Source organism: Botrytis cinerea, chromosome 8 (genome assembly GCF_000143535.2).
Source record: "Botrytis cinerea B05.10 chromosome 8, complete sequence".
Taxonomy (NCBI): domain Eukaryota; kingdom Fungi; phylum Ascomycota; class Leotiomycetes; order Helotiales; family Sclerotiniaceae; genus Botrytis; species Botrytis cinerea.
In genome coordinates, this window is record NC_037317.1 from 1,534,700 (window position 1) to 1,558,277 (window position 23,578).

Consider the following 23,578-nt stretch of genomic DNA (forward strand, 5'->3'; position numbering starts at 1 on the left):
ACTCACTCACTCACCATCCCATCTCATCATAAATCCAAATGCGATAGACACAATAGTAAATAAATGGCATGATGAAGAAGAGGTACACAGATATATATGTATATGTTGGTATATATATAAATATATCTATCCAACCCTTCAAACAAAAGCCAAAGCAAAATCCCCCCTTTCCTCTCCCCCCAACAAACAAACAAACCAACCAAAAACAAAAAGAAATGCGTTCGCCGGGAATCGAACCCGGGGCCCATCGAGGTTGTTTCGCACTCTCTTGTGAAGAAGAGAGATAGATGGCAACGATGGATTTTACCACTAAACCACAAACGCGCTTTGATGATTGGATATTTGATGCATGATGTAGAGATATCTAAATATATATCTCCACGCACGTATTTATCATTGAGTGGCACAAGAGAGATGAAGAGATTTGTTTGTTTGTGGGGGGGAGGGGAGGGGTAGTGGATATGAGAAGTGGGGTTGGAGGGGTCGGGCCTCTGCTTTGGCGAGATGGCAATGGAGTTTGGTTTGGGTTGGTTTTTGATGTGTATGTCTTGTCTTGTCTTGTCGTGTCTGTGTGGTGTAGCCTCTTGACTGTATAATCCATATCTGTATTGATAATTTGCATTTGGATAACTGCCAGATGTTACTGTTCCTATTACTTCTCTCCTTGCCGTGTTTCTAATTTCTTTTTTTCTCCCTTCTTCCTTTTCTCATTTCCCATGGACTGACTCTACCTACTCGCTCAATCTCCCCGAGCAATTTAGTAATCTACAATAAACCTACAGCTAGCTCAAATTCAAAAAGGGAGAAGTGATTTCATATACAGTCACTCAGAACCTCAACTTTCGTGTGTACAACCTGCCGACTATTATCTCCGTTCCCGATTTTGATCATTATTATATTCCGCTTCATAAGGGTAAAAGAATCAAGAGAGAGAAAAAACCCCCAAAACACATGTTGATGCAACCCACAGATGAACATCTCATCAAGTATGGACTAGATGAAGATGTATGGTTTCACGTAGACAAGTTGTCGAGTGCGCATGTTTATCTTCGAATGAATGAGGGAGATAAATTGAATCACATTGGGAGACTAAATTTTAATCGTTATAGATTTGCATACTTTCGAGATTAGCCTGTCTCGGGGAGGAGGGGTTGTAATTAAAGACTCTGCGTGCGTGCGTAGAGATTGGGAGGAGTACTTATTCAAAGCCATGATTCTAATTTCGTTTTCCGAATTCAGATATCTGTCTACTCTATCAATCAACCACTGTCTTACTGTTCCCCTCCGCTCCCAATAATCCATTCTGCTCTCTCCTTCAACTTGAACTTCTGAATCTTCCCACTAGCCGTCTTCGGATACTCATCCATCCAAAAGATATATTTCGGAACCAAATGCCCACTCAAATGTGTCCTCACATGGTGTCGAATTGCTTCTTTAGTGAGTGTTGGGTTTGGCCCCTTTTCCCCCTCTGTGATTTTAGCTTCGGTTTCGGCTTTTGAGCTCTCATCATGGTTGCTCGCTTTAATTCCTTTCTTCACAAGCTTCTCGTAAGCTTCCCAACCCATAAAATCATTCACCACCCCCGCGTCATCCGACGATCGACTCACACCCTGCCTAGGTACAATCCACGCACAAACTACCTCTCCATATTTGTGATCGGGAACTCCAACCACACTAACCTCCCTCACATCTTCCATACCAAAGATACAGTCTTCGATTTCAAGTGGATGGATGTTTTCTCCTCCCCGTATAATCAAATCTTTAATTCTTCCTGTAATCTTTACATATCCTTCTTCGTCCATACTCGCTTCATCACCTGTCTTCATCCAAACCTTCCCATCTTTATCAGTGATCAAAACTTCTGCAGTGCGATTTGGATCTGCATAATATTCTTTCATAACCAAATATCCCGAGACGGCCAATTCACCGCGTTGACCTATTTGCAGAACTTTATTGGGATCAGAAGGTGAGATAATTTTAGTAGATACATGAGGTAACTGCTTTCCCACGCTATCCACTCGCTTTTCCATTGGATCAGTTGGAGTCGTCATACAAGAAACTGGACTCGTTTCTGTCATCCCATAACAAATTGTCAACCCAGTAAGATTTAATTGTTTATGAAGCTTTTCCATCAAGGAGGGAGGAACGGAAGAACCAGCTGCGATCCCTGTGCGTAAATGTTCAAAGCCAGTATGAGGAATAGCACCCGTAGAAAGTAGTTCGAGTTCGGCGAGAAACATAGTGGCAACACCATAAAGGGCTGTGGCTTTGTTTTCTTGGACGCTTAGTAGAGTTGCTGAAGGATTGAAAGCGGGAGAAGGAAACAGAATTGTGCTGCCATGGGTAGCGGTTGCCATATACCCGAGGATAGAACCGAAGCAGTGAAATAAAGGAGGCGGACAACAGACTACATCTGATGGTGTGAGAGCCATACGAGAGCCGATAAAATAGCCATTGTTGAGAATTGAATGATGGGTCAAGCAAGCTGCTTTGGGAGTCGAAGTTGTACCTGATGTGAATTGAATATTGATTACATCATCCTTATGTAACTCCTGATTTGGAATGACTTCCTTCTCTTTATCTGATCCATATATCGACACCATCTCTTGAAAATTAATAGTAGCTGGAAAACTCGCAAGTTCATCATTCGAATTGTTGACTAGAACAACGTTCTTCAAACTTGGAACTGCTTCACTCTTCCACTCATTTGCTAGTTGCCCGAGATCCCCAATGATATCTTTCAGCAAAGGTGTATTGTCTCTAGGGGGCTTAAATGGTAAAGGTGTTTCGTGGCCAATAATTAGGTGTGAAGCTTCTAAGTGGTTCAATGCCGAAACCACTTGTTTCGTATTGAATGCTGGATTTAACGGTACCTAATTTAAATCGCAATTAGCATCTCTCATATCTTCCAGAGTCATCTCTACCTCTTCTAAGATTCCCTCATACTCCTCAACCTACCAATACAGCACCCAATTTCCAAATTGCATAAGTGATTGCTCCAAACTCCCATCCGTTCCCTAGACTAACGGCTACCCTATCTCCCTTCTGAACCCCCAGATTTCTCAGCCCATATGCTATAACATTACTCTTCTCGTCCAACTCTCTATATGTAAGTTTTACGTTTTGAGAGCGAGATATGAGTGCAAGGTTGTCGCCATGAGCGTTGACGATGCCGCGGAAATGCTGGGGGATAGTGTGCTGGAGAAGTGGCGGCTGGAAGGAAACGGGTTGTTAACTTGGTGGTCATAAGAGATTGGAGATAGATGAATGGAAAAAGAGAAGAAAGAAACCCAATTACCTCGCTAGGCCCAGCACTATAACTCTCTGTCAAAAGACCTCTCCTTTGAAAGCGCATTCCAAACCCAGACCCAAGCCCAACCCTAATTCTCATTGTACTCCCAACTCTCACTCCGCTTCCCAAGCTTCTCGCCATCTCACTCCTCAACCTCACCCCCAACCTCACCCCCAACCCATCTCCACATCTCCATCCCCGCATTCCAGCTCTAGCTGCCGTTCCTGTTTTCGCTCCCGCAACACAAATTCTAGTAGCCATATTATCTGTTAGAAACAAGAAAATCACTTACTCTGAAAGGGAAACCAAAGCTTTTCAGCTCATGGCATACATGTAACAGACCAATATGTGTGCACTGTGTAAACATTGTAAAATGCTGTCCCACTAAAGCACAAAAGTACAACAAGTACTACAGCTCTCGGTCCAGAAAGGCGGGGTAAGCTCCGCGCGACTTCCGCTTTCTCGACCTGTGATGGACCCATAATTTGTCTGTGTAGTATTCCTATTGCTGGAAAAGCTACCCCTGAGTCTTGGCTACATATTAGATCTGAGATTTATGTCATATTTAATATATCTCAAGAGACAAAACGCACCCAAAAAAAGTTACATCGCAAAGACAAAGTGGCATGTTGTGATAATGATTGCTTCCTTCTCCTTATTTACACTACCAATAGTACAATTATATATACAACTCCACCGCCGTAGACTCTCCACCCATCTCCGAGTCCTCCTGTGGGATGGGAGCACTCATTGATGATATTTTATCCGTATCCCAAGTCGCAACATTGCTTCAGCGATTCGACTATTTATTCCATCTCTCCCCAAGGAAATCCAGAAGTGCAAAAATCCAATAATACACAAAATTCAGCTCTTGAAAATCCTTGTCTTCTACTTTTGGCATTCCAGCCAAACATGGAAAATTCGGCGCTTGTTTCCACATACACACTCTTTCCCCTCAATCCTTCTTCAACCATCCAAACAAGGATGAAACTTTATCCCAATATCCCAAATCTCAAAGTCAAACTCCATGCTAATAGATAACCGCAAACGCAGAGGTATTTTTTTTTAAGGACAACCATTCTATGTTTTCCCATCAAACAAAAAAAGAAAAGAAAAGCATTCCATTGTGCTCGTCAGTGTGCCACTCATGCATTTGATGCTCGCTCGAAATAGACTGGTGTATGTGCTGTGTGCTCATGATTTTTGTAAGGAAAAGTATCTGTCATCGGGAAGCGAATATCTATTTAATTTGCTCCAACATGTCGTTCGTTCTCAGGTTTCCATGACCCTAAATGATTGGGTTAGTTGATGTGTTCATTGAAGAAAGATTTACTAGACAAACCTTCAAAGTCATGCTTCACAAAAGCCATAGGATCATCATAATCGTTTGCATTCATTTGTCCAACACCAGGACTGAAACTCGTTATGGGCAAAACAACCACATCACCGACCTTCTTTGCTGATACGATGCCTGTGAAATCTCTCCATGTGATGTTTCCCTTGCTTGTCGTCATGTCAAAATACTTTTCATCGTTCAAGAAGTCGAAAATAGTATCAGTCCACAGGGCGGGACCAGTGAATGTTACAACATTCTTATCATCAAATTTCTTGAGAGTGCCATGCTTCTTCATGTCCAAAGTCTGTTGAGTGATATTGGCAACGATTTCGCGGAGCACAGGATGTCCAGGTTTTGCTTGTATTGTCCATTGACAAAACTGAATTCTTCGAGAGTACCATTCTTGCCAATCTGGACGATCTGGATCTGCCTCAATGCCAACTACTAATCCAATAGCTTCGCGTGGCACACTCTCAGGAAGCCATTCCGGGGCAGGTTTCAAGGCGTGAGTATCAATATCGGAGTAAATTCCACCTCTGGCCAGCAGAATTAGGTAACGGAAGAAATCGGCCTTCAAGACAGGCATAGGTAAGGAATTGTAAGCCTCCAAAACTTCCGGCACAGAAGCATATAAATGCTTTAGCAAATGGACTGCGACTTCGTCTGTGATAACTTCGTGTACGAATCCTGGGTGCTTTTCTGACCAACTTGCTTCCGCCGGACGAAAAGCTTCTCCAAAGTGTCCAGATGCTGGTGTGTATTTCCATGTCTGCCAAATGTATGCCGGAAACTTCGTCTCTACGTCGTATGGGAACTGATATGCGAGCTTTTCTCGTAAAGGTGCTCTTGACAAATCTTGTAATAGTGTTTGGGAAACTTGCGTATTTTTTTTTGGTGTAGATGGGACCGCATTCGTCGAGGCTGATGAGCCTGGCTTTGTTTTTAAATCCGCTTCATTCTTCTCTCCTGATTTGGGTGCCCCCGTATCTTGTAATAATATATCGTTTGATGTAGGTTGGTTGTGCGATCGTGTTACCAGAAATACCATGGTAAGGAAGAAAGCCGCAGCTATTAAAGCTCTCCTGAAGGTCAACATCTTTGCGCAAATTGGCAGAATTGCTATCTGCCGAGTAAATTGCTACACAATATCTTAACTCTCCGAATGAACTCGACCCTTATCCGAAAAGTGCCTTTGACCGTATCGTGAAATGATCTCGTCAAGAGGTTCTGGTCGCTGGACAGGCCGGACTCCAGGAAATTTCTGGGTAATCAATTCAATGCCAAGATGGGAACGCACATAGGCGTGTTTGATAATGGATTGCGGAACCAACAGATAGCTAGCGTTTGATATGCGACTAGAAATGATTGAGAAAAAAAAAAGATGAGCCTTGATTCGATAGTCAACCTGGAGTAAGGTAGGAAAGATATTTATAGCTTGAGAGTAGAGGCCGAGGACAGTCTCTTGGGTGGGTTGTATGAAAAGGAGTAAGAGAATGAATGGATTATACCCAAGGGGGGGATTGAAAAGTAGATATATATTTCTCGTACCAAGTTTCGAAGGCTAATTGGCAGACAATTATTCAAAATGAACAGGTACAGCCGGCATAGAGAGAGATGGAGGTATACTTTGCACTGTCATTGATCGACCTCTTATTATTGTTGATCCTTTTTCGTAATAAAATGAATCCGAGTGAACCTTTTTTTCCCTTCTCGTTCTCTCTGCTCTTTGCTCTCTTTGCTCTCTTCGCCAAAAACCCTCGAGTAAGTAGTGGGTAGCGAATGCTTGAATGCTCTCTGTCTTTATATCTTTTTGGCTTCTTTGGATTTATCTATCTCACTCGTCAATCGAATTCGATTGGATTGGATTGGCCTGGCCTGGCCTGGCCTGCATTGGATTGGATTGGGGGATTCTTTCCTCCAAGGCAAGCTTATCATTACAACCGCCAACCATGGCGATGTACGGCCTGTGGTACTAGTATTACTGTATGCGTCGTGAAGACTTTGACACTAAAACGGTAGGAATGGGCCGAATCCAGTGACGAATCATCCCTGTAGATAATCTTCAAGAAGTCAAGGAAGTGCTGGGAAGTGCTGGGAAGTGCTGGGAAGTGCTGGGAAGTGCTGGGAAGCGGAGGAAAGAGTGGAGGAGAGAGCAGAAGGAACAGAGAGAATGGGACAATGGGAGAAAAGAACAGCCAGCTGAAACCAAAAATAGAGCCAGGGAGCATGAGAGCACGAGAGCATGAGAGAAGGGGGGGGAAGGGGGGCGTTAGTAAGGAACCCTAGAATTATCCATGATTCTTAGACATGATGGATGGGAGGCTGTGAAAAGGTGCTGTTGAACTAACCGTTTCATGGTCGTATTGTATTCTTGTATTCTTGTATCGTGTCGTGTCATATTGTATCGTATTGTGTCGGCATGCAATAGGGAAGCCATGATGACTACTTGTGATTAGCAGGCGAGGAGAGGTCAAGAGGAAGAGGAAGAGGAAAGACAGGTAGGGAGAGGCAGGCAGGCCAAGTCGTCGAATCATGAGATACAGAGGATCTGTTCTGGTATGCCATTGGGACCTAGATCTATCTCTGTGCTATCTATCTCTGTGCTATCTATCTACTATCAACTGTCGACTGTCGACTGTCTACCATCGAGATATCATCAAAGTTGGAAACCTACAATGGCACGGAAACAATCAGTATCTACCTCTACCTACCTCTCTCTACCTACCTATCTACGCGTTCAAGACGGACTTTGTTTCAACTTTCCTGTCCGTCTCGTCCAGCCACAACCCGAGGAAATCCCTCAAAATATCCCAGCCAATGCAATTCCACAGAGATGATGCTATCACGGGCAGATCTTACTACCTGGGCAGGTACGTATCGTATCTTCTACTATGTACATGTGCTTAATCTATCATCGACATCCATCCATCTCCACCAAGGAAACGCGGCGTCTCCAACCAATATTCAGACCACGTTTTCTCCGCCCTCCACTCGAACTCTCTTCTCCTTCCTATCAAAGTGTGCATTCTCCCCCACTCACGAGAAGTTTCGTTCTGAATACTTACGTCGACATGCAGAGCGAACATACGCACAAACTTCGAAAGCCGCGTAACCATTCGGAGGATCGGGCCAGTAAGTCGGGAAGGCGAGGTGGTTGAAACTTGTAGATTATATTAAGCATACGTGTTATTGTTCAATGTGTAAGTAAGCACATACACATACAAATACGCATACACATACACACTCACTCTCACACTCACTCTCGCTCTCACTCTCACACTCACTCTCACATCCACCAAGCCTCAAGCCAAGGAACAATCATCATCATTTATCCCTCATCATCAAAGGTGGTATTGTGCCGTTGATGTACCGACATACTTTAGACTTCTTTCCGAGTTCTCTCACAAGGGTTGATTCAGGGGTAACGGGCGAATCGCACTCAACATGGAGATAGCAAACGTTGATCGCCGTGATGACTTCATCGCATCTCTCAAACTCGCACATCGCAATATATCTTTCTGCTCAACCCGGAAAATATAATCTGAACACCCCATCTTGAAACAAACTTAATCCAAAGCTTAATCCTCCAAGACTCGAGGGGTCTGACAGTCTCGGGAGTCTGTGAAAGACGGATGAGTTGCGGGTGAGTTATGGGATAAAACTTATAAAACTTCGGATATGCAAAAACAGTCATTCCATCCAATCTTCGTCAGTGTCCGCACCAAAGTTTTTTTGATACACAGAAGATGATGCACCGACCTTCTTCGTGTGCATTACTTACTTTAGCTACCTCTCTATGCATTCTCATGCATGACCCCTCATTCCATATACGTGAGTATGCTTTGCGTCTCGCTATCTCAACAAAAGAACATTTCTCCAATCGCTGCCTCACATCTTCATCTCCGCATCCTAAACCTCACCATCCCCTCCATCTCCATGCCGCATGCTTACCACTCCATTCCATTTGATCTCTTCCTGGCCCGGCTTGACACCCGAGGAATCTCATTCGCACGACAACCCCTCAATAAGATACTGGCCAATACGGAAATGGAAATATCGGCGATCTATCACAGACAAGTTGACAGACCCACTAACCTCAAACATCACATCTGAAACTACAACCAAGTCCATCTCCTCAAGCCACCTCACCGGTCCCTGGGACTCGGAGAATATCCATTTGATTCCGATAATCTATTTTCAGCCCTGAGCACTACACGCCATCTTCCTTGGCAATGGTCAGATCGTATCAAGGAAAATAATCTGTTTTTGGGATGAAGATATGTCCTTGAACATTGATGCATTCATTGGTAGCATTCGCTAAGTTTGCTGTAAGAGTCATGTAAGCCCGTAGAACAATATCAAAGCTGGATTTTTCTATATAGGGTAGAGAAGGCTAATCAGCTTTCTTACTCTCGTTGCAGCCTGACTCGGGTTCCCGCTCCTTATCCTTCAATTTCAGCTGTCATGTATCAAGCGATCCTTGCTTTCATTGTACTCTCACGCTCCCTGTTTCCTCCACACGCAGACTATCAATGGTGAGGCTACCTGCCATATCTTATTCATGTAAGTTCATGGCGTTCAGGTCTTAAGTGAGACTATACGCATTCAACATGACTGGGAGAAAATAGTAAGCATGTTGGAAAGTGTCAATGTTCTACGAATACTCTTCTTGAATAGTTGGATCAAGCTTAAGTATATCTGTATACGGCAATGATAGTCTATATCTCATAAAATTACATGCGATGAGAAGCTCTAGTATGTTGCATCAAATGAACATGGCCCATTAACGGGGAAATTTTTGAATACAACTCATTTCACTACCGATAGCCGCTGTTGAGGCTCTGAAGTCAAGTACAATCTTTCAGCCCACGCAGGTCGAATTAGATACAATTCCTTTCAACACACGTAGGTTGAATCAGGCACAATTTTTGGCACATCACATTCCAAATATGTAGCATACATATAATTTTTCGATTTAGTTTATAGTACTATCACTTGTTAGCAGGAAGAACGAGAGAAACCTGTACATAGACCCTGTACTCGATCAAGGGAAAACCCGGGGTATATATCTATCTAGATGTTCATTGTACGACAATATATAAGTTTCCGTACCAAATCATGGATTATCACAATGGCATGATAGTGATATTATCCTATTAGGTGATACCATGCCAAACGGATGAGAGGAAAGAGATCCTGTAAACAGTAGCTTGTCGGGGAACGTGTATGAAAATATTTGTATATCAAGTTACAAGTACACCCTTACTCCCCTTGCCAAATTGTGGTGTAAATCCGATGTAACATGCATGAATGCATCTATATCTTTGCATGTCAAATCAACACATACGGAAGTAATTTATTCAATACCAAGAACAACAAACATCTCACATATATCCTCCCTCAACTTCACACGATCCATCCCCAGCCTTCCCCCACTGTATAATCTCTAACTCCAGACTTCCTCCTACCCATACCTTAAACCAGAGCGCTACAAGCTATACCAACAACAAGACCACAGTCACCAACCCAAGTAAAGCATGCATGCCCAAACCATCCAAAACCAAATCCCCAACCTCTCATTCCCAGTCACTACTCCCCCAAAAATCCCACAAGCCCAGACTCAATTATACCCGATCTTCAATACGCAGATACCAGTCTTCTAAACTTCTACTTACGTATTCCTTGCAGGCGCATACCGATTAAATGCCCGTGAGGAGAAGAAGAAAGTACCAGTCAAGGGGAAAAAAATCCAAATCCTACTAACCAGATATCCTATTTTTTAATCGAGAGCACAAAGTATCAACAAGATAGATGGACCAGGTGAATGTGATACTGTATGACGTGATGTGATATGATATGATATGATCTTCCACACGCCCACGAACGTGATGAAGAGTACAAGTACAGATTCTGCATGGCCTCTATTATCCACATCACCCATCACCCATACACAAAGCAACAATACAGCACAACAATCCAACCCGTCTCCTCATCAATCATACCACAGCCCAGCCCAGCACAGCCCAGCAAAGATCCCTCAAGCTCCTCTCGTACCCCACCAACAAACGCCGCTCTCGAATAAAACACACGCATCCTTCCTAAAAGCTACGGAGGAGGAGGAGGAGGAGGAAGAGGAGGAGGAAGAGGAAGAGGAAGATCGTATGCAAACCGCTCCCCGAAACAGATAATCCACTGCAAAACAAAACATTGCCATCTCCGAGCGCTAAGAATTACACGCCTAACTAACCAAGCATATTTCTACACCCCAGGGGCAAAGGAGGTTCAACGCATCAGCTTTAAGCTGATGGGTATTAGATGCATATACATAACTGTTACTATACTATACTATTCCATACTATACTATACTCCGCACTCATAAAATCATAAAAACCCCATCAAGATCAAGATCTTCCACCATCCCAATCCAATTCCCCCCCCCCCCCCCCCACGCCAAATTTTCTCTCTCGAAGAAGAGTTAAGCATAGCTAAGTACTAGCAGACACACATACAAAAACACATCATATCCCCACCTGCGCTACTCACCCAAATTCAAATTCCTTTCTTCCTCACTATGCCAGATACGGACCCGAGAAACTTCTCACCTGGATCGATACCGATCTCTGCATTTCCACATCGCGTGATATAAAATTGTGAGGTGTAAGTAATGAGTCTCCTTGGATATCACTACCCATGTCCCCCAGAGTCATCCATAAAAACAACATGATAAGTTATTTCACGTTTACCAGCATTCACTAATCCAAAATTCAAGAGCAAGAGCAAGAGTAAGAACGGTAACGTATACCCAAATCCAAATCCAAATCCAAATCCAAATTCAACCTCGAAGCTACGCTTTTTGAGGCGTTCTCGAATGACAAACATACGTATCCCCTAGGGACACACGGCATGTAGTACTTCGTCAAGCCCACAGTCGATATCAGACATCAAATTTGACACAGGCAAAGTAGAATAGAATATGCAACGAATTTTGGGGGTATCAATATTTATTTCAATTATATTTCTCTTTTCTTGATGTCCCCCCAATTGCTAGGACGCACAATATCCAGCAGATGAGGTTGTGCATCACACACACTAGAATAAACCAGTAAAGCAACGCACACGCTATTTGCCGCATATCTGACCTAACCCATCCATTAAGTGGACTGTACGGTAAGGATACTCAAGGCCCATGTATCAACCGAGCTACAATATTCCAGGTTTCCGTCACCAATCCCTATCTTCAAACAAGCCTTTTGTTTCATGAGAGGAATTTCCAATACATTCTACCTCTCCCCTTCAATCCCATTGATTCCGTCTTGTACTAATCATAACCCCCACCGATCTAACATAGTTCCATACATCAGAATATCATCTTGCGTATCTCGAATCCATTCTTCATGAGAAGCAAACGTCAAAGATTTCCGACTAAAAAATACAATGTCCCTCTATTTAAGGGACTCCCAAAACACCCGTCTTAATGCATGCAAATAATGGTATAACAGCTGCTTGCTAATAAATATGCAATGAAGCCTCGCTGACCCTAAGAAAAAAACGAGAAAACGAACTAAAAACAAAAACAAACGCCCCGGCTAAAATGCTCATATCATGCGAATTCCCTTTCTTCCAAGGGTGATTTCGACTCTTTTTGTTTTTGGAAACATTGGAAAATATTCGACATAGCTAGTATCAATTGAAGAAAATTGGAGTTTATACTCCGTGAAAATTGGGTTGAGGTAGTACAGGCCATTGGTTGTTAGATTGATGACCATATCCAGGCACCACGCCGGATCGGTAATCATGTCTTTTACCCAATGGCTGATAATGTATGTGATTTGTGTCTACATTATAATCGTGCATGGAAGCAGTGGGTGGCGGATAGAGAAGAGTATTCACGTGACGAATAGGCTTGTAAGGTGAGTTTCGTTGTTGATAGAAAACAGATGGTGAGATGTGACCAGAGTTTCCGGGAAAGGATGCATTGAGCGGAGAAGGCACTGTTGCAAGTAGTTCTTGAACGGCTGAATGAGGACTACGTTGGCGAGATGGTGTTCCAAAGCTTTGATTACCGTGTTGATAAGGAGTGATTTGTGGCCCACTAGATTGAGTTCCAGTAGAGGTGTGATTTAAAATAGGTTGTGGGTAAGTTGGAGTGGTAGGGTAGACTGTGGACATGGCTCGATTGCCATGCAAAGGAGGTAAGAGTGGTGCGTTTTGAGAAAAGCTCGGAAGTCCGTTGTACCCATTCATTGCCTGACTTGTCGAGATCGTTAAATTAGGTACTGGTGGTAAACGAGGTCTAGGAGCCATGTTAAAATTCCCAAGGTCACTGGGTGTTGAGATAGTTGACCTGGATACACGCTTTGCCACAGGTTCTTCAACCTCATCCGGGAAACTTCTCTTCCTTGAAATCAGGCGGTAATCTTGGTCTGAAGGAGTCGAAATAGTCGTTAATGGCGATACCAACTGAGCAACATTATTGCTAGCAGGCCACTGTGGAGTGAGATTATTTGGTCCAACTGAGGATGTGTATTGACTTGTTCGTGTGGGAGGCGAGGCTTGCATCGATGCAGGAGGTGAAGGGAGGTTAGGTTGGTACATGGGTGGAGGTGACAATTTTGTTGCCCTATCACAAAAACTCCAAAATTTCCCAAGCTTCTGTTGCCACTCCTTCCACTCCTCTTCAGTCGCGAGTAAACTGTAGCGCATGTTGCTCAAAAATTCGACTTCCATGATATGGATTTCAGTGACGGAAATTCCCGAAACTTCAGCCCATGTCTTGTTGGTATATGTATTGTCATCGAGGACTGTTTTCTAGTAAGCAAGGGTTCTCATACTCCATACAAATCTCGTTCACTCACATTTGTTGCCCAACATTAATGCCACTGTCAAGAGTCTATATTCGCTTCCACTTCGCCCCTTCACTGCCGGGTTGATGGATTTCAGGCGGTAGATGAAAAGTAGTGCCAACAATATGACATTTTGTGACACCTGCGTAGTCATGAGAATCGTAACAACCCATTTTGTGAACCCCACGGATGGAAAAGCTTCTGGACGGAGCCTTTCTGTTGTCGTTGATCCCACCCACGAATTTTCCGCCCTCTTCAAAGTATCGGTAGACTCAAACCAGAACAAACAGGTAATCTAGCAAAGTCAGATCTTAACATGATCGGAGTAGAATTATTAAGAGTTATGAATTACCTGTGCTGCAAATTCGGCTAAACTTCCACCGCTGTCATTTATTGATTTTGGTATTTGCAAACTGGGATGAATAGTATCTGTAGTTGATGGCTTTTTCGCTTGCGGCTTTCGAGTAGATTCAGACTCCAGAGTAGACAGGGCAGTAGATTGAGATTGATGGGTTTCTTTTACTGGTGGCCAGTTATAAGACGACTCAGACTGCGAGGTCTCTGTGTTTTTTATCGCGCTGTTAATGTGAGCTCCCGGCACTTGTTGGATCAATGAAGGCTTTCGCGATTGACTAGCTGATCCATCGTAATCGTTCGTCCTGCCAACATTGCCTGCCGCTGGGTAATCTTCATTCTGCCGACTTTTATAGTTGTGATATTGAGAAGTTGGATATGTTGCGTGCATATCGTCTTCGGGTGGTGTTCGAAGCCCAACTCTGACCGGAGCTTCTATATATCTTGACCGAGTGATTTGTGGGAGTGGTAGGGAAAAACCAGCGTCCTTCCGACGATCGATTCCAAAGGGAGTCTGTGGTGTAGGAGGTAAAAGAAAACTGAACGGAGCCGGTCTAACTGAAGTCTGATGCATTTGGGAATGAACGTGTATGTTAACTTTCGAAGGGGGGCTGCTTTTTCTTGGAGAAATCAGGATTGCTGCTGGTAGAGGTTTCGAAATAAAGTGGTATCTATGGGATTCGAGTATTCGGATCGGATGGCAACTATCTTCAACGGGGTTTCGAGACGTGTTATGTAGCTGCTATGAGTTTTACCAGTGGCAGTCGAAGGTGAAGATGAACTATCAAAGCTAGGATTGGGCTATCCGTGAAGCCATGGAAAGTTCGTCTAATCCTGACGTACAGAGATTGAACGGACTATTAGAGATTTTGAAATGAGCGAAGCCGAGAAGATAGTTAGTAGGCCGCTGCCGATCTTTTGAGTGTAGAGTAGTGTATGAACCGAATTGATCTTCCTTCGACGAGGAAGGAGTTGGTTGTCGATATCGAGGAAACTTTCCTAAACGGGTCGAAACTTTGAGAGTAGCAAAAGACCAGGCACACAATATTGAACTTTGGCTTGATGAGTAGATGTCAAGGCAGGAAAGGGAAGTGAGATAGAGAAAAAGTGTCTTAGGAGCTGGGAGATATATGAGTGAGATATGAGGAATTTGAGCTTCCTGATAATGTGAATGAAGTAATGGGAAACAATTATAACAAATAATGGATGGATATAAAATTGGAGACGTTGGATCAAGAGAGAAGAGACTGTGAAAGAAGGAACGAATAATGTGAAATATCGGAATGATACTTAGGTACAATACCGACCAATCTGTACAAGAATCAACTAGGGTTGAATCTGTATTAGATACGGATACGCAATGATTATAGTATCATTGGGATGGGATCGTATGGGATGGGATGGGGATAGATCTTGTCTGGTATGGTACGAAAGACAAAGGGTTATGAAAATGGAAATATGGAATTGAGAATATGGTGCTAGAAGAAAGTGGAGGCTGATTGAAGCACTCATTCATTCATTGATGTCACAGGCAAAGGAGCCAGGTACAAGGAGAGAGGGAGCGAGTGTGTGAGAGGAGCAGGTAGTTGAGTGAATGTGGATAAGTTAGTTTGAGAAAACACACCACTTCAAACCTAGGTTGGAAGGGAAGGATGTATGACCAGGATAATGGAGAAAATCAAATAAAATCAAATAAAATCAATTTATTTGTTTTAGGAGGAGTTTTTTATATATTTTATTTTGGGGGAAGGGGGAAGGGGGGGAGCAGAGCCAGAACGCCGGCCTCTGCCTGCAAGAAGAACAAGATGCAACGAGCGAAAGGAAGAAAGGAAGAAAGGAAGGATCCTTTTCCTACGAGAGAGATTCCAAATTCGTCGGTTCTGGCTGCCAGACTCAACAATAATGATAAATTGTATTGCACCAGCCTAGTACCTTTGCACATTAGGGGAAAAAGGGCTTGGTACTAGGGCTGCTAGCTTCCCGGCTAGTGCAATGTAAAAAAGTGTACACAGCACGAAGGAAAAAGCTATCAATCGGCCAGGATTATATAATGATGATGATAATTAGGGATTTCGGGGATTGAGAGCAGGGATGCTAAAGACCACCTATCAGACGTGTGTACGGTATGGTATGGATTGAACGGATTGGGTTAGGATGGGCAAGCGTTGGGGTGAGAAAAACATCGTTCCAAGCCTTTCAAAAGGGAGGGCGAAGCGAAACTACGAGCCAGCCAGCCAGCCAGCTAGTCAGCCAGTCCGTCCGTCAGTTGTGTACAGTGCCGGTATGTAGGAAGCATCTAGGCATGTAGATGTAGGCATCATATATGCCCTCCCGTATTTGGTCGATGGAATGAATAATGAAAATGCGTACATCGTATGGGATGGGCTGGAGGGGGAAGGGAGGGTCTGCATGTGAAAAATCCATCGAAATGTTTTCCTTGAGGCTGCTTTTGGCCGTCTTTGAATCAAACTCGCAAACGGAAAATGCATCTATCTATCTATCGGTTGCGCCTTCTCTACCCTTCCTTCTCTACCCTTCCTTCTTTGCTCCGCACCATTGCCTTTTGATTGCCTCGCATACGTTTTGTCTTCTTTTTCGACTGAGGTGGCCTGTTTGATTGGCTACAGGCAAGCTGGTTTCCTAGCTTTTAAAGTGGCAACATCTATTGAATGGAATATATCTAAAGAAGTGGTCGGGTCCAGACCTGGTGTTCTGTTCGTGTCTGGGGAGATATGCAGCTCTTGGCTTTTGGGATGGAAATGGATTGACATTTTATCAAACTGGCCTTTTCCCTTTCGATTTGGCAAATCGATAAGTTGATCTATAACATTGACTAAAATTCCAACAGACAGATTGGCGTTGGTTTTAGCTCGATGTATCATTACTCCTTCGGGCTTCGTATTTCATTTGAATCCATTCTTCCTCGTGCAGGTCCATGATAACATTACCGAATGGTCCGAAGCGTTCGTTCACTGATACATGCCATGCACATTCCTATTCCTCGCTGGTAGAGTCACGATGCTATACAGAACATTGGGTTGTGTCGAATTACATACAGGGAGTGCTGCCAACATAATCCATGAGCTACCAGCAACCAATCTGACGAGGGCACCTGGGCAACACGATAGGGAGCGGGGATGTTTGCCGTACTTTCACTGTGATGCTTTTTTTGTGGTGGAGCGTAGCGTAGCGCGTGGAACAGTGGAAAGCAGTGCAGCAGAAATTGAATGTTGCTGGCACGTACATACAAAGTCAGAGTCTTGCCTATTCAAGTCTTGCAAGGTAAAGGCCAAACCAGAAAGACAGACTAGGATTATCAATGCGTACGCGCCAGTCTCTCTGATCTCCCTTCTTGTAATATGACGGTACCATGGCCAATACGGATGTGTGAATGATCAAAGCCTTGCCATTCGCAGTGCTAGAAGCCCGGCGCAAGAGTACTCCGTAATGCAGAAGCATTGACTACCATTCGTGTGCTGCGATTCCTGCATAGTGATTGGCCGTTGCGATGAGACTTGTGCTTGTGCAGTAATGAAAATGTAAGGGCATGTAAGGGAATGTTATGAAGATAGACATGGTGCTAGGTCGTCTAAATCTGTTAGCACCCCGGAGTCGACGAAGGGGTGGAGTGGAAGGATGGAATAAGTGATCATAATTGATCAAAATATTAGTGGAAGGGAGGATTTGGCTGGAATTCGATTGGTAATTGTTTGGGAAACATGTCCATGTATCAGCAGTGTGCCACTATTGACAATCATTCGTTGACACCTAGCGTTACGCTTTATGTTCCATCTGACTATGAGGTCTAATCAAACCTACCATTATGGATTGCCATAGCATCGGTACGAGAGCACAACACGGCAAGAATGGACCAAGGAGATGAAGTGTTTCTAGGGTGATCAGGATAGGATTGCTTTCAAGCTACGAAGCTTTCCTCTCCAGTGGCCAAGAGAGAAAAGGCGCTTCGTTCGTTTTCTCCATACAAATTTCAAAGCCCCTCCTGGGCAATACTGCAGACCGTCTATGTATGTATGTATGTACCGACTTCGTATGCAATTGACAACGACGCTCGGGATCCTGAATAATCGGATCGATGCCATGCTGTCGATGAGGGGTGAGGGATTCGTTTCCGTCTCCCAGGCTGCAGATATTTACGTTCCACCGCTTCGCACACACATGATTGGTGCCAAAATTTCGATTCGCTCTTTTCTTCTTTTGCGCAATCACATTTTCCCTACGTTCGTTCGCCGGCCCCAAAATGATATCGAGAAAGTGTTCCTTCCCTTGCCTTCCCTCCCCTCCCCTCCCCTCCCCTCCCTCTACGTAAGCAAGGCAGGCCCTGCTGAGGCAGTAGCATAAGCAAAGTTCCTACCAGTCACTGAGTCAAATATATCAAACATGATCCGCAAGTACCCTCCTACAGGGGGGCCACCTATGGCCTGACTTCTTCTGTGTTGTATCAGTCAGGCAGGCTGTGTGAACGAAGATGAGACTTTTCCATGATCATCCACCGGCACATTTTCCCAAAATTGACCCGTGATTCTGGGAGAGACTTACACTTTTTGTGGCTGAACTTCTCAGATTCTTCCCACGTCCGATGGGCGCCGCCCCCGTCCACCAATCTAATCACTCAATCCTACACCAATGACTGGATCCATATCATCCGGCTCGTCAGCTGGGCACTGACTGGTGTATACGATATGCGGACGCTCAATCACATATATTGCTTACTATACAAGCCATGTATAATGATCATTATTACACACACACCCCCTGGAAAGCAAAAAGCAAATGTGTGCGTAGCTTGCTGTGTTTTTGTTAGTTGGACTGATGATCTTTGTTCGAAACACTCCTTTTCCAAGGGGAAATGCAGCTTTCGCGTTTTCAAGCCGTTGGTTCATCAACCATTCCACTCCATTTCAACAATTTCCGGCAGAGAATGGAATGGCTGAAGTTAACTAGATTATTATGGCCATCGGCGTCGATCCTGGCTTAGGGTATGATTATTGAATTTTGAACTTCGATTTACTAAATTCCGTTCCCACAGCCCACCGTAGTAGCTGCTTCTAGGTTCTTTTTTTTCCTACTTAGCCGTTGGGCGGTGCTTCCATAGATGAGAGAACCCTACCGCCAAAGTTTGTGGAGAATCACCGAACAAGGAAGGGGAAATGGCAATATGTAAATAGTCTGCTAACACATATTATTGCTGATGATCAAAACCTTTCTCGTATCTCGCTCGCCAACGGACTGAATGCTTCTAGATTCTGAACTCAAGTGCAGGTCACCATCATCAAAGAAATTTAGCCCCCCTCCCCCCCCTGACAGAGAGTCCAGCAATTCCGCTCTTTCCACTTTACGCGACTCGCAAATCGCGTGGTCGACACCTTTGTCTACAGTGCGTGCTGTACGTGAAAGGGAAGTTTATTAATGAGTTTAGATCGATGATTAGATGGAATTTCAGAGATGGTGGGGAAGTAAGAGGAGGGGCAATGTTCATTTGTTGGGCCCAAGCAAAATCTATCTTGGCTAGCACAAATCGATCTTCACAAATACACAGGACCGACTACGTAGCCACAGACTCTAGAGGGTATCAAGCAATTTGCTCTGCGTGCCATCAATGACCATCTGTGTACGTATTCGTATGCCGGCACAATATACATTTTCCTCACACGATGGTCTGTTTCCCTTGAGAATCGAGGACCGCTACCCCCTTCACATACATAATCCATTGTTCACGCGGCGAACAAGACCTGATTTAGATATAGTACTTACTTGCACAGCTAAGTTTAGGAATGAGGTGGGATGAGATGCTAAACGGACAGCGATTCGGATACACCAACCTAACATGAATTTCACCTACTTTATTTCTTAGCTGGCATCGTAACCCTGCTTGCTACCTATGCTCCATCCATCATCTGAGCATATCATCGTCTATCCACCCGCGATTTTCCTTTACTATCTTCCTGCACTCACATCCTACATGCCGTATGCGGATGATTGCTATGAAGAGGGCATGGTGCATAAAAATAAGACGCTATGTAATGTATGGACAAAGGTTGAGCTCGATGATGTTGGATGTGGTTTGGTGTGGTTTGGCAAAATCGGAAGGCATAAACAGATTCGTTCCGCTGCCAGTGTAATGTGTTCAACTACTTCCCTGCTCGCCGGCCGGTTCTGTTTTGTGTGTGCAGGGCGGGGGCGGAAAAAGGTGGCTGCGATGAAAGAAGAGTGTGTCATGCCATTGTGTTTCGTTGGTGATCCGAGAATTGTTTTTAGACCTTCTTGCTTGTGTGTCGCCATCATTGATCTGAGTCAGAGTATAGAGTAACCCTCTTGGTTCCCATTCAATGTTCCATGGATTCCTTCGCCCGGAAAATTCCTTGGAAGGTTGGGTTGAAGGAGGACCGAGGACGACGCATATTTCCATTCAGCTAACAATCGCTGTACTCCTGTTCCGTTTCCTATGTTTCTCCGTAACCTACCGCCGCTTCACATTGCCTGCCTCAAGTGCTAGCTTTGTAAATTAGTCTGACCTGTCCTTGCTCTTCAGAGGCACATGTCCGCGCGTGCCGTTTTTTCATTCTTTCTCGGAACACACGCTGTACGAAGGTGTCGTAAATTGAATTTATGATTTGATCGTCAACCGCGGTCCAATGCTCCACCCAATTCGCGTTACAGCTCATGCGACCCTCAAGCCTCTCTTCAGGTGGTGGGGGGAAGGCTCAGAGGATGCATCCAGTCATATCGAAATGAGAACCTTGGAATCTTGAGCACCCTCAAAAGAACCTTTGCCTGGACCCGGCTGCGGCACAGCCTTTCCTGTCCATCCTCGAATATGTGTGATTGGACCAACTGGATGCTTTCGATGCTCCTCTTGGAAAATGCACGTTAGAGAGTTATTATTTCACCGCATCCATTCTAGCAGAAGTTTGAGATCAAGAGATAAGGAGGCGAGGATTCGAAGGAACGATATGATTCGGGGCATTGATTGACGACGCCTATGGATAGAATCAGAAGCGTGTCGCCGATTTATCGAATAGAGTGAGCGTGGTAAGACCATCAGAACTTTATTCTAAGGTTCCAAATTGAAATCACAGTGACATTCACATTCGTATCTTGGAACTCGGATAAAGAGTCTCTTGAGTCTTGACGAACATCTAAATCTAGTTGGGGAGGGGGAGGGGAAGGGGGCAAGGGGGCCTTCTGGGACAACGGTAAAGCATGTTGTAAGTTCTATAATAGTATCCTTCGTAATTGTGCCATTGGAGACGACCTACTCCATGACCAGTGTTTTCTAGGAGGTGCACGAATGGAAAGCGTGTTCAAATTTCAAACCCCATACCTTGATATCAACCACAGATAGAATAATATAATATAATAATGAATGCAGGTAACATTGGGTTAGGTTTCGGTTTGACTTGCTTGATAATTTAGAAATGATCTTTTGTTTTGGTTTTAATTAGCTAATGGGGAAAGAGGACTGAGAACTGTGCTGGTCCTACTCCGTACTTTACCAAGGATCTTCATCGTTATGGTATTGTCATATTGTCACATCAACAGGCGAAAAACCTCAATTCTCCAGTTTTTTGGAGTCCACGCAGCAATGTAATGAATGTACTACAGAGCACTGTGTGATTAGCACCGAGGGTCTAGGCAAGATAGGACAATCGGCATCTGTCTAATCTGGCACTTGCTGCATACGAGAAGAATTCGTCATCTATTAAGTTTTTTCTCTAGACTGGCTGTAACTTATTGGAGAGAAGAACTATCAGATCTCCCGGAACAATTTTGAATTGTATGGAATGGATACGAAAGAAGCCATAGTATCTAGGTAAAATACCTTGCCGTTGCCGGTCCTTTTCAAATTTGCAACCGAATCAAATCTTGGTGTGGTCTTTTTTCTTGCTTGGTGGATGGCTCACTGCAGATGAGTGGCCACAAGCGCCATAGACCGTTCGTTTCTCTCATTTTAGCGTGGGGAGAGTGGGATTGGCATTTGGCAACTCGACATTGATTGTAGAACTTTCGAACACTTGTCTGGGATCATTTTCATACACACCCCAGTGTGATCAGGCCCGGCTTCTTTCCTTCAGCTTGCCAGTTGAAAGTGGGAAGGAAGCTCAAGGAAGTGAAAGGCAAACAGAAACCAGAATCATTCGAATCCGCATTTTCCCTCGTACGGTCAAACCGGGTAAGCCATAATGATCAAGTTTCAATCTATCTTGCATGCCCTGCAACACTATCGATCGACTGATAACTGGCTACCTATTGGAATGATTAATGGTACTTCGAAATGCAAGTCTACACAAGTACGCTCGGCCTACAACTCGGTCTGCCAATCTGTTTGGTACAGTATCGTGGTTCTGTATGGTAGCACCCCTTATGTCTAAACTTTGGGATGCGACGGTTGCGGAAGTTGCCCCCCTTTCCAATCCTACACTATCTGGAAAAAAACCCTCGGCATGCCCAAGAGAATTATCACACATACTTTCTTGGGTGCGGGTACTACCAATGGGACAAGATGCTCACCATTTCCAACATGGAATCGTTTCGAATACGGTATCAATAATGTTAGACCAGGCTGAGGAACGCCGACAAGAAATTTGGACTCGAACATCATGCACTCAGATACCCGGCAAAATTCCACGACATCACGGAATTGGCGTTTGATTCTCGCAATTCTAAGACTGCTAAGCTACCGACCACTCACTTCGTATACCCATATCATGGCATCTTGTGGCTGTACTATAATAACATGCCCACGTAATATTGTAAAGATACAGAACCGCAGAAATGAGCGATCTGCTCGGTCAGCTTGTTCGACGTCGCATGCACAGATGCTTGCCCGTTGTGTTTATGATTACTAGCAAGAAAAAAAACGACAAGTCATTCGTGTTCTTTACCGGCTGTGCTTGCTTTCTGGCTACTCATCAACCAACTTTTACCTTCCAGCGTTACACCACCACTTGAACAATCTGTCATGCTACTCCTTTAAGCCCCCCACCGAACAACACGGCAAACTAGATTTGTCTCTCCCGTCTTTTCCTGCTGCTAAGACCTACCTAGGCTTTCCAAAGATTACAACCAAACTCACCGGTCATATGCAGACAAGCTGTCCTGGAAAGTTGGCTGATCTCAAAGGAAGGAATACAAGCCTGCTCGGTAGGTTCAGCATGTCCTCCGGTGCAAAGGACCCCCTGTCGCTACTGCATCTAATCAATGCAAAAGGCCGCACACCCAACATCAGGTAACATCTCCAGGTTGAAAACTGGATCCCTCATTAGCAATTCATCAGCAATTTGAATTCGCAATTAACACATGTCTACCAACCATCGACGCCAACACTCCTGGATCATTTGATTGAGAATCCATGTTCCACACATATATCACATTACAGTATTTCACCATCTTAGCCGGGTTGCCTCACCTCATGGGATGGATTTTCCAAGTGATAATCTTCCACCCCCCGAGATTCAAACTCGCTTTGAGCGATCAGGCCGATGTCTTATATGAATGAAAGACTAAGGGTCTTACTACCACCATGAACACATCAGCAAGAGTCATGATTATATGCGCGTGCCCAGGAAGGTCTCATCGATTGGAACTCAGGTACTCTATGAAAAGAGACGTCGATTTCTCATCAAATATCCACCAGCCTCGTATATGCTTTTGTGTGAACGGGTAGGTTGCAGAGGAGCATCCGGCCAGCCAAAGTCTGCTGTATGTCAAGCAACATACGCCCCGTACCGCCCG

At 44.3% G+C, this 23,578-nt stretch overlaps 3 protein-coding genes across 3 annotated transcripts; all 3 read right to left on the bottom strand.

Moving 5' to 3' along the window:
• Positions 1-1,040: 1,040 nt before the first annotated feature.
• Positions 1,041-3,717, bottom strand: BCIN_08g03980 (hypothetical protein). Its single transcript, XM_001553947.2, has 3 exons — positions 3,299-3,717; positions 2,959-3,213; positions 1,041-2,873 (listed from the first exon to the last, which is right to left on the bottom strand). The coding sequence occupies exons 1-3, from the start codon at positions 3,551-3,553 to the stop codon at positions 1,272-1,274; spliced, it is 2,112 nt and encodes a 703-aa protein (XP_001553997.1). The 5' UTR covers positions 3,554-3,717; the 3' UTR covers positions 1,041-1,271.
• Positions 3,718-3,914: 197 nt separating this feature from the next.
• Positions 3,915-6,427, bottom strand: BCIN_08g03990 (hypothetical protein). The gene is made up of 2 exons (XM_001553948.2): positions 4,635-6,427; positions 3,915-4,580 (listed from the first exon to the last, which is right to left on the bottom strand). Exons 1-2 carry the CDS (start codon positions 5,722-5,724, stop codon positions 4,537-4,539), a joined length of 1,134 nt encoding a protein of 377 aa, XP_001553998.2. The 5' UTR covers positions 5,725-6,427; the 3' UTR covers positions 3,915-4,536.
• A 5,149-nt stretch (positions 6,428-11,576) lies between these two features.
• On the bottom strand, positions 11,577-15,807 carry BCIN_08g04000 (hypothetical protein). Its single transcript, XM_001553951.2, has 3 exons — positions 13,824-15,807; positions 13,484-13,766; positions 11,577-13,429 (listed from the first exon to the last, which is right to left on the bottom strand). The coding sequence occupies exons 1-3, from the start codon at positions 14,397-14,399 to the stop codon at positions 12,333-12,335; spliced, it is 1,956 nt and encodes a 651-aa protein (XP_001554001.2). The 5' UTR covers positions 14,400-15,807; the 3' UTR covers positions 11,577-12,332.
• Positions 15,808-23,578: the final 7,771 nt, after the last annotated feature.